Raw genomic sequence first — 10,420 nt, forward strand, 5'->3', positions numbered from 1 at the left:
AAAAATATAAGGAATAAGTCTAGTGCCTTTTTTTTTTTTACCACGTTTTCGTTTTACCAGTTCAGTGTTATTGGTTATTGGAGTTTTACACAAAATATGTTGACATTAATTGATTCTGACAATATAATTCATTTGTAATCGTTATATGTACCTCATCGCGTTAAATTAGAAAAATATCATGAAAAATACGACTCGATTAGTTATTCCTGCATGTACAGTGAACAATTTGAGCAATGGTAACTGTCAGAGACGTACACAGTTCATTATTTCTTTTTATAAAAGACATATCGATAATCTTGTATAAAACTGTACCATAAAATTTATTAAATTTCATGTAATATATTCCCGAAGAAGAAATATATTCCGAACTACTGTAAACTAACGTACTTATACTTCAAAGTGTGTAAAGGTTAACCTCCTTTAAGCAGAGCAAAATTATACAAATTTTTAATAAATATTCTGTAGAAATGACGTAAGGATCTTAATTTAATTTTGCGAAACGATTGCTACTAATGTCGTAAACGCGTTCTTCGTATTCCAAATATATCTCGAAATCGATGTTATTGTTTCAATTATTTTTTCTTTCAGATTGAAAGAAGAATTAAATTGATATTTGAATACAAAGAAAACAAAATAATAAGGAATATTGTCACAAATAAGCAGATGTTAAACTTTCAATAGCAAACACGATGAATAATATTTCTGGACAATTTCGTAAAACAATATGGGATCCTATTTTAATAATATCCCAAATAGTTGCTGTTCAAACTGTCATGTATTTCTGCCTTGGATTATGGATCTGGATCATTGCTTCATTTCTTGGATCAACAAAGTCGCTAGATTACGCCTTTCATTATAAGGAAATACATGTTCGAGATTATGCTGGTCAGCTTACCATAATCATTTTTATCATAAATGCATTAGTTGGGGCATTCGCGTTGTGGTGGTTGGTACAAAGAACGAAACAGTGTATGGATTTTGCATGTACAGCACACTTGATACATTTGTTATGTTGTTGGATATATAACGCGAGTTTTCCTTCGACCTTTAGCTGGTGGTGTTTGAATATCGTATCTGTAAGTATTATGTGTGTTTGTGGTGAGTTTCTCTGTATGAAAACTGAATTACAAGCGATACCGTTAGGTATGAACAGTCATAAAACAGCTTTGTAATGTATGCGTGCACATAAAATTTACTGTATTATCTAAATTCTATAGATATTATCATTGTTTTAAATTAAAGACTTTTAGATAATAGACCAATACCTTTTGTATTATATTTTTAATAATAATTACAATAAATACTTTTTATCATATGTACAAGATTCATAGTGCAATGTAACTACTTGTTTTCTCATAGTCACCTATTCAGTGACCTTCTTTGTAAAAACGTAAACCGCAGTAGCCGCAAGTATGGTTACCGGGTTTGTCCTGGAAAAATTGATTTATAAATACAATAAAACTGTATGCTCTAGATCGGTAAGCAATTATTTTTAATTCGTACCAAGTTAATATAAACTTTTGGATGACCCAAAGGCCCACCACCTCCATCGCAAGCTACAATTCGTTCTTTGGCAGGTGCTGGTGGAACTTCGTCTATTAATTTGATGGCCCAATTGTCGTTAACTTCTTTTGGTCTGTACGTGAATCTGACATTTCGATAATCATCCTCCTCGAACACCTATTACGGAATAATATACGTATTTTAGCGTAAACAAAATATTTCTATTAAAAAACGAGATTCCTACAGAAAGAAAAACTCCAACATCGGATAAGAAATATTTTACCTGACCAGTATGCGTCACTTTTTTAGTACTATCCGAAGGGAGATTCGAACAGTTGCGTACTATTACATTTGCAAAATTAGCTTTACAACTTTTGCTGGAAATTCCGAAAAGTTCAACGACTTTTTTACTTGCCATGTTTTCTAAATATTATCACTGTTCTCCCTGAGATAACTTTTGGCGGATTCAGAAGCGACACTTTTTCACGTACCAAATTTACATACTCATTGGCTGAATTGACCAATGGAAATTGTAAATGAGACCAAATTAAGATTTAAACGCTGAACTATACTAATACTGAAACACGCTCTAGAATATCTCTTTCAAGTTTCTAACGAAATAGTTCTTGTTGTAATCTTTTACGTGTCAGGAATTTCTCGTTCTTCTCTCTGGAGTATCTTGCAAAGCTCTGTTCATAGGATTCGACCCAAACGACGCTGGGAAGAGAGCCTAAAACAATGTGGCGGAGTTCCAATTTATTATACTTCTATTTTTCTTTTTTTTTTTCTATTATCTATTTAATCCTTTAAGCATATAATTACATATATTATGGTCGCATTAGATATTTTACTGGCGCTACAGACAACGCGCATGTGCAAGTGGAAGGAGCACCCGACACATCGACATCGACAATTGCCGACTATAACATTGTATAATAAACATTTAATTATGCATTGCGATAATTAGAATTTAGCTGAGAAAATGTTTGTTAACTCTTATGTTTTACAACGTAGTTGTAAACAAATTGATAGCGACACTTAGCAGCGAAAAACCAAAGCGACCATAACATAAGTTTAGAATCTAAGTATTATATGTATCTTAAATAAAAAGCATAAAAAAATTGTTCATTATTTCTTTTATGTTTCAAATCCTTGTTACTACCTGCGCGACTTACTGTGCGTCCAACGAACAAAATTCAAATTTGCATCATTGTATATAATCATTCTACACCACACCGATAAGAGTCGGTTGTGTCTATAGTAATTTCGCGATAATAAAAGCGCTTACCAAAAAGGGAATGTACGTAATTTGATTCGTTGCGTAATTTCAACTGGAAAACGATAATCCGTTTTAATAAACAAAATCAGCGTTACGTAATAAATTGAACGCGATACAAAGTAAGTGCAGATATTGTAACTAAGAATACATTGAAATATAATATTTTAGTATATTGTTACAAGGTCGATTTCCGCGTCACGGTAATTATTTCCGCATTGAGAATATTTAATCATTTATTATGATGATGTTACTTTTGTTACGTCCCAAATATTAATTCACAAATGTTACGAATATTTCTAATCTTTTTTGTTAAAAGAAAAAAATACATTTTACATATTTGTTAGAATTGTGTTAATAGCAGACTATTTTAATTATTCATTATATTTTTATTTCAGATGGCATTTGCTGGAAAAGTTGTGTTAATAACAGGAGCTAGCTCTGGTATCGGTGCTGCAACAGCTGTTCATTTTGCCCAACTTGGGGCGTCGTTATTGTTAACAGGTCGTAATTTGGAGAATTTAAATGCAGTTGCTGAAAAATGTAAACCTAACAAACCGTTTATTGTAACTGGAGAAATAACTAATGAAACCGATGTTAAAAATATCATTGAATCCACCATTAAACACTATGGTAGATTAGATGTTTTGGTCAATAATGCCGGTGTATTGGAAAGTGGAAGTATAGAAAATACTTCATTAGACCAATATGATAGGTATAAATTTGTTATTCTAAACGTTACATTTACAAAGAATTAGGTAAAAGAATTATAAATACTGCAGGGTATTCAATGTAAACGTACGTTCCATATACAATTTAACAATGTTGGCTGTTCCACATATAGTGAAGACTAAAGGTAATATTGTAAACGTGTCAAGCGTTTGCGGAATAAGAGCGTTTCCAGGTGTTCTGTCATATTGTATGAGTAAATCAGCTATCGATCAATTTACAAAATGCGTTGCCCTCGAGCTTGCGCCAAAACAAGTATGCACTCTACATAAAAATCATAAAAACATTTTTGAAATTTATTAAATCTATTACTAGTCTTTGAGGAAATATAATTCTTGTTTTTCGTTTACTAGGTTCGAGTAAACGCTGTAAATCCTGGTGTTACAGTTACAAATCTTCATAAGAACAGCGGTATGACGGACGAGCAATTGAAGAAGTTTTTCGAGCACAGTAAAGAAACTCATGCGCTCGGCAGACCAGGAGATGTTACAGAAGTCGCGAAGGCAATTGCATTTCTGGCAAGCGACGATGCTAGTTTTATTACAGGTGAAACTTTACCTGTCGACGGAGGAAGACACGCTATGTGTCCTCGTTAACTTACATTTCACTTATCACAAACAAATTTAAATATCTGTACACTTTTTATACAATTTCTGAGATGTTATATTTTTATAAAAGAACACGATATATCTTAAATGTAATATGAATTAATATCATTCAGTACTTAATTCCTAGAAGAACAAGGAAGTTTTAGGCGGCAAAAACATTTTTTTTTATTTATTATTCCTTGTATTTAATTTTTAATAATGTCCAAAGCATTCGCAGTAGAAGTATAAACACACGATGATTCAAGCAGCAAAACGATGAAAATTTAGTTTGCATAGTTTACCAGAAAATGAAAAACTATTTAGCGCATTCATTTGTAAATTAATAATAGTACATTTTGGGAACCGCGATATAAAGTCTCGTCTTAATTCCAAATGTGATAATTACAATTGTTCATAGTTTCTTTTAAGGCACTTCGACAGTGTAACAAATATTTTACTTCTATTCAATCTCATGTAGTAATATCTGTTCTATAAAACGCGATATTAAAGGCTACTTACATGCATATTTCTTTATTTGATACGTATGAATAAAAAGCTAAATACAGTTCATAACTTAGGACATCTATAACGTCGAATATAAATTCAACAATCTCAGCTAATGCATTGTTGGAGACGTTAGTTCTCAAAGTTGAACACGCGTTTATACGAAACCCTGTCAGATTTGCCTTACAATATTCCCACACAAAGTGAACAGCATCACACAAAAACATTTTGGGATCGTTACAATATCGTAATACAACTAAAGCAATATTAAAAACTCTTTTCAATGTATTCGTTGGATTGTTCACAGTCTTTACGTCTGCGAGTATATCGTTAAAGGAATCTACATTATTTGATTTTGCGTTTGGAGTAGGTTGCGTTGACGTTGTCTGTTCATCGGAATAGAAATTGTTTAATAGACGCGACAACAAATTTTTCAACTCTAGCAATGTTTTTTGATATACCCTTGGATTAGATTGTACCAAATCGAGTCCTATCTTGCCTACTTTCAACAAATGTTCAGCGAGCTGAATAGGATCTACTAATTCTACACCGCCTACCACGATTTTACCATTTTTGAAGATTATTAAATCTTTGAAAATGTTTCGAAAATCTACTATATTAGTAACGGTCACGACTGGACATATTATATCATTAGATTCGCTTGATCCCATCATTTTATTAAATTCTTCACGGAAGCGTTTGAAACGCAAAGCGTTTTTACATCTCTCAAGAATGGTACCATTAGACGATCCTATGAGTTCACCAGATAATTTGGAATTTATTACGGTATTGCTGAAGAATAAAACGTGAGAACTAAACATCATCACGTCAAAAAGATCAACCTCTTTTTTCTCGCGATATTTGTCAATTAATGAATAGCCTTGATAAGCTATACCTATCCCATTAACCGTTAAATTACTTATTACCACTGAATTATATACCACTTTAGTTACATTGCTTATATGATTACCTTTTTCGATAGCTTTCGACACAAACATGGCCCCGCTATTTGCTCCTAATGCTAAAGCTGTGCCAGTTAGACCAAGCCACGCAGGTAATGCATTTTTATTTATGGGGCTGATGGATTCTTTGTGTAAATGGCGATCGACTAACTGTTGAGAACTTCGACCGATGGTCCATAGTCCATTTACACCACAAGTGATTAGGCCTGATAATTAAAATGTGATCTCACAATATAAAATCTTAAGTGTCATATGCACGTATAAATAAAACAAAGAAGAAAGAAAACGTACCTGCACCTGCTAATACAGGTCCAACAGGGGTGACCAAAGCTGTAACCCCTAGTGTGGCAGCTGTGGTAAGACTTAACGCGCTAGTAGCAGTATCAATAACATTAAGAAATTTAGTTTTAACTGAACAAGCGGGTGATTGTAACATTTCAGTCCATACGACTGAAGATTGTTTTGTGATTTTATAGTGTGGATCATGCTGATAAAAACCATTCTTTGGTACAATCATAACAGTCTTGGGTAATGTATTATTACTTAAGTAATCATTCCAGCTTTGATATATTCTACCACTATTGTCAATATACCATATAGTATTCATTTTTCTTTTTATTTTAAACACTGGTACAGCCCATATTTCATCGATCATTTCTGTAGATTCGTTATTGTTGCTCTTCAATTTGTCAGGGAATATTACATTATATATTATTCCAACATAAATAGGATTATTATTATCTTCTCTGCCATATTCTATTATCTGCTTATATACTGCAGTAACACTTTCATGTGTTTTCTTATCGATATCTTTTTTATTAACTAGTTCGTTGCCTTCTGCATTTACAGGAGGGCCACAAAGTGCAAATTGAATATTTTCCATTATATATTTCTCTTCGTTATAATTGTATTGCAACCAATCGGGAAGATATTCGTAATAATTTTGTTGACATTGTGTAGCAAGCTTTATCATCTAAATTATATTAAAATACATAAGCATAATTTGTAATAATCGCTTGAAAAGAAATCAAAATAATTACCTTCTGAATCTTGGAAGAATTCATGATGACCAGTGTATACTTGGATTCGTAAAATAAGGCCTTTATAACGATTCGATGAACTTTGTTACACGAAAGACTCTATTATCAAATAGAAAGCAACAAAATAAATTTAACAACGGTAAAAATATATTTATTTGTCACATTCTCTTCTGAGATTAAACTCAAACTGTCATCATATTTATAGTTACTAACTTCTAACGGGATTCTTAAATCCTAAAAAAATGATTCATGGATCATCTTAGAATCACAACATGTAAAGTAATACGACTTAAATGTTCAAATACAACGTACAATTCAAGTGCTCCCTTGCAGTAACAAGTCGCATAAATGCATTCTCAGAGGAAGTTTACATTTTCCTATTTATATATAAAACTGGTATTTCCCACAAAATATTCAATAAAAATAAAAAGCGATATGTATAGGGTTGCCACCTTTATTATTTTCGGTTGGTATTAACTTTTTAAGGGTGCGCAGGAGACAAACTGACGCCACCAACGGAAAGTAGGTGAACTACTAGATAGTTTTTTCCGTTTTTCAGGCACAATAATGAAAAAAACATATAATAATTATGCATTTCGTAATCAGGGGAAGTAAATCTATCGTCTCGTCAAGCGTTTTTTGGAAAAAATTGAAAAAAAAAAATTTCTTGTCTTTGAACGTATTTTTAGCAAGTTTCAAAAGCGAAATTGCAAAATGTGTAACTGTCCCCCGCAACGGTATTTTATAAGGAACAGTTTAAAAAAAAAATCAGCCGGAAAGGTCGCTTCCTCGCCTCATAAAATTATAATAACTGTTTGGAAAATTGCAAACGTTTGACATCATTCTGTCTTTGTCTCTCCTCCGATTGATGTATCTCCCTCTCTGTCACAGCATCATTAGAGAGACAAGGATCTATCTATCCTTGTCCCAGAGCTTCCTACTTTCCCCGCAACTGTCGCTGAAGTCAACTCGGAGTTTTGCTGGGTCTCCTGCGCACCCTTAATTGGCACATTCCAGTAAAAATAACGAATTCTTTACAGAATGCTCCATACATGCGTTTTAAATAGTAGGATCAAGTTGGATCTCCTAATAATAAATCCTGTTATGTTTTTATTCCTATTTGTTTCTGTTGCTAAGGTGAACCCAGGATTTGATAGCAAATTTGGTATCACTACTTTCGAAAGTCCGTTTACATCACGCGAGAAAGCACTAAAGCAGATTCAAGGCATATACGGAACCCGGAAGCTTGATCTAGGTATCTAGGTTATACTATACTATACTAATCTCTACTATACTATTCTATACTATACTAGGTTATACTATACTATACTATTCTATACTATACTAGGTTATACTATACTAAGTATAAGGAGATCCAACTCCCTAAGAAAGTGACTAGAAAACTGTTATCAAAATTCCGAACTTGAAGTTATGAATATTTCGTCCACTTGCGGCGCAATATTTCAACGAAATATTCATAACTTCAAGCTCGGGATTTTGATAACACTTCTACACTACACAGTTAGGACTCCTGATACAGTCTTCATGGTGCCAACAATACAGAAGAAAACAATCACACGCCTTCGATTCCTATACATTCAAATGTCGTAAAATAAATACAATCAATTTTTTTATTTCATAAAATTAAAAAATTCTTATTTCAGGATTATGATGATCTGTAACCCTTTTTAAACATTTTGTAAAAATGCTACATTATAAAGATAAATAATTTATATTTTATATTTCCATAATGTAAGTAACTTTCCTACTCGTGAATAAAAAAAATTAATATACATGTAAGCCTGAATGTCAATGAAATGACCGATACTCGCTTTATCGTAACGTTGCGTAATTGGCGCCATAATTCAGTATGACAATATCAAGCGACATTATCAGTTGATTTGAGGTGCTTGTTATCACGGAAATATTATTTATACCTAAAAAAATGTCTAAGAATCAATTTAACAATGTTACGCATTGTATTTTTGATATGGATGGATTATTGCTTGGTAAGGAATTTCATTTAATCTTTGCTTTATGAAATACTATAGTATTCGCATGTATTAAATAAATATAGAAATTCGGTTATAAATGATAAATTAACCAACTTTAACGCAACAATTAGGAAGGAATTATTGTTAATTGTGTGTTTTATATATTACAAAAGTACGGTTCTTCCGTGATGTATACTTCCAATTAACCCTTAGATAAGTTTATGTTTATTTATGCGAATTTAGTAATTTTGTTTTGTCTATGCACGTGTAGTAATGAATAAAGTCTCAATGGCAATTATTATGAAATATGAGGAATATAAATTAAAATACTCCATGCATCTATATGAGCGGATTCTACTATCAATGAAAAGGTTAAAAAAGCACTCATCATGCGTGAGTTTGTATGTGCTTTCTTCCTATTTCTTTGAGGAAGCTGTGTTAGAATTTTCTACATACATGCCTTACATACATGCCTTGCATACATGCATTAGATTAACTTATAATTTTCAATGAAAAATTTTAAATTGTTATCATTTTTAAAAGCTACCTTCAACACAGTTTCTACAAATAAACATAAATTATATATTTTAGTTAAAGTTAATGAATTAAATAAATTCTATGTGTTATATTAGTTGTGTAAAATAATCTTTTATCAAAATCTCGATAGATACAGAAAAGCTTTACTCGGATGCGTTTAATCGCATAACAAATCGCTATGGAAAAGAATTTACATGGGAGCATAAAGCACAAACTATGGGTTTCAAAACTACAGCAGTCGCTGAAGCTGTAGTTGAAATGTTGTCCTTACCTCTAACGGTAGACGAATTTCAAAGCGAGATAATTAAAATATACGAAGAAATATTTCCATCCGCAAACCTAATGCCGGGTAATAGATCCAAGTTTATTTAAATTTACCGAAATACGAGAACAACAAAATTATTTTCGGGAAAGAGTATTTTTATGTTTACTGTATAATCCATTATATACGAATAGGTGCGGAACGGCTGCTAACGCATCTGAAACAAAACAATATTCCATTTGCATTAGCTACGAGTTCGAGTAAAGAAAATTTTGAATTGAAAACTCAAAGATGGACAGAGGTATTTAATTTATTTAACCATAAAGTACTCGGCGGTTCTGATCCTGATGTTGTTCACGGTAAACCAGCACCAGATATTTTTTTGATTGCCGCAAAGCGTTTTCCCGATAATCCTAATCCCTCAAAGGTTCGTTGTATAGTTCATGTACGTAACGTAGTCGTACGAGTATTTTTAATCCAAGTATTACGCTTATGCTTGTTTAGTGTCTTGTGTTCGAGGATGCTCCAAATGGAGTAAAAGCTGCTCTTAGCGCTGGAATGCAGGTTGTCATGGTTCCGGATCCACAATTACCAAAACGTTATATTGAAAATCCAACATTGGTAATAAATAGCCTTGAGGAATTTAAGCCTGAAATGTTTGGTTTGCCATCATATAGTACGTAACATGTGAGATGTATATGTCTGACAAATATATAGTTCATAAAAAAAGTAATAGTTCAATGTTCCAACAGTTAGATTAACATTAAAGCATTAACATTTATAAAGGAAAAAGGAAACTGATGAAGTATATATTTGTTAAAAATATAAATTGTGAATTTATCTTGTTACATTATTTATTTTTACTAGAAATATACAAAAATAAAGTAAACTTAAATGTTCCTTATGGCTTGTAAAACAGTTCAAATAAAATGTCTTTAAAACCATTACGTAAACCGTATTTTCCTTTTTTCATTTACAGGTTACGATACATTTTTAAAACCTATGTATCGTATAAGTAATAACATC

At 32.1% G+C, this 10,420-nt stretch overlaps 5 protein-coding genes across 13 annotated transcripts; 3 read left to right on the forward strand and 2 right to left on the reverse strand.

The window, feature by feature from the left end:
* The first annotated feature begins 74 nt into the window (after window positions 1-74).
* On the forward strand, window positions 75-1,315 carry LOC128876933 (protein SYS1 homolog). 3 transcript variants are annotated; one of them, XM_054123774.1, is made up of 3 exons: window positions 75-236; window positions 352-472; window positions 589-1,315. In XM_054123774.1, the coding sequence occupies exon 3, from the start codon at window positions 690-692 to the stop codon at window positions 1,170-1,172; it is 483 nt and encodes a 160-aa protein (XP_053979749.1). In that variant the 5' UTR covers window positions 75-236; window positions 352-472; window positions 589-689; the 3' UTR covers window positions 1,173-1,315. The 3 variants fall into 3 exon arrangements, with proteins under 3 accessions (XP_053979749.1, XP_053979748.1, XP_053979746.1); XM_054123773.1 differs by lacking the exon at window positions 352-472 and having other exon boundaries at window positions 78-236; XM_054123771.1 differs by having other exon boundaries at window positions 81-472.
* Window positions 1,252-2,094, reverse strand: LOC128876934 (NADH dehydrogenase [ubiquinone] iron-sulfur protein 6, mitochondrial). The gene is made up of 3 exons (XM_054123775.1): window positions 1,787-2,094; window positions 1,504-1,680; window positions 1,252-1,430 (listed from the first exon to the last, which is right to left on the reverse strand). The coding sequence occupies exons 1-3, from the start codon at window positions 1,919-1,921 to the stop codon at window positions 1,368-1,370; spliced, it is 375 nt and encodes a 124-aa protein (XP_053979750.1). The 5' UTR covers window positions 1,922-2,094; the 3' UTR covers window positions 1,252-1,367.
* A 659-nt stretch (window positions 2,095-2,753) lies between these two features.
* On the forward strand, window positions 2,754-4,224 carry LOC128876930 (3-oxoacyl-[acyl-carrier-protein] reductase FabG-like). Its single transcript, XM_054123764.1, has 4 exons — window positions 2,754-2,901; window positions 3,178-3,494; window positions 3,562-3,763; window positions 3,862-4,224. Exons 2-4 carry the CDS (start codon window positions 3,178-3,180, stop codon window positions 4,102-4,104), a joined length of 762 nt encoding a protein of 253 aa, XP_053979739.1. The 5' UTR covers window positions 2,754-2,901; the 3' UTR covers window positions 4,105-4,224.
* Window positions 4,225-4,364: 140 nt separating this feature from the next.
* On the reverse strand, window positions 4,365-7,794 carry LOC128876923 (uncharacterized). 5 transcript variants are annotated; one of them, XM_054123751.1, is made up of 5 exons: window positions 7,654-7,794; window positions 6,914-6,994; window positions 6,602-6,835; window positions 5,853-6,534; window positions 4,365-5,767 (listed from the first exon to the last, which is right to left on the reverse strand). In XM_054123751.1, the coding sequence occupies exons 3-5, from the start codon at window positions 6,623-6,625 to the stop codon at window positions 4,611-4,613; spliced, it is 1,863 nt and encodes a 620-aa protein (XP_053979726.1). In that variant the 5' UTR covers window positions 6,626-6,835; window positions 6,914-6,994; window positions 7,654-7,794; the 3' UTR covers window positions 4,365-4,610. The 5 variants fall into 5 exon arrangements, with proteins under 5 accessions (XP_053979726.1, XP_053979727.1, XP_053979729.1 ...); XM_054123752.1 differs by lacking the exon at window positions 7,654-7,794 and having other exon boundaries at window positions 6,602-6,700; window positions 6,815-6,835; window positions 6,914-7,070; XM_054123754.1 differs by lacking the exon at window positions 6,914-6,994 and having other exon boundaries at window positions 6,602-6,700; window positions 7,654-7,789.
* LOC128876931 (pseudouridine-5'-phosphatase) lies at window positions 7,718-10,341 on the forward strand. 3 transcript variants are annotated; one of them, XM_054123768.1, is made up of 6 exons: window positions 7,718-7,856; window positions 7,950-8,610; window positions 8,867-8,988; window positions 9,263-9,481; window positions 9,589-9,821; window positions 9,899-10,341. In XM_054123768.1, the coding sequence occupies exons 3-6, from the start codon at window positions 8,985-8,987 to the stop codon at window positions 10,076-10,078; spliced, it is 636 nt and encodes a 211-aa protein (XP_053979743.1). In that variant the 5' UTR covers window positions 7,718-7,856; window positions 7,950-8,610; window positions 8,867-8,984; the 3' UTR covers window positions 10,079-10,341. The 3 variants fall into 3 exon arrangements, with proteins under 3 accessions (XP_053979743.1, XP_053979740.1, XP_053979741.1); XM_054123765.1 differs by lacking the exon at window positions 8,867-8,988; XM_054123766.1 differs by lacking the exon at window positions 8,867-8,988 and having other exon boundaries at window positions 8,266-8,610.
* The last annotated feature ends 79 nt before the right edge of the window (window positions 10,342-10,420 follow it).

This window comes from Hylaeus volcanicus, chromosome 5 (assembly GCF_026283585.1).
Source record: "Hylaeus volcanicus isolate JK05 chromosome 5, UHH_iyHylVolc1.0_haploid, whole genome shotgun sequence".
Classification (NCBI taxonomy): Eukaryota; Metazoa; Arthropoda; class Insecta; order Hymenoptera; family Colletidae; genus Hylaeus; species Hylaeus volcanicus.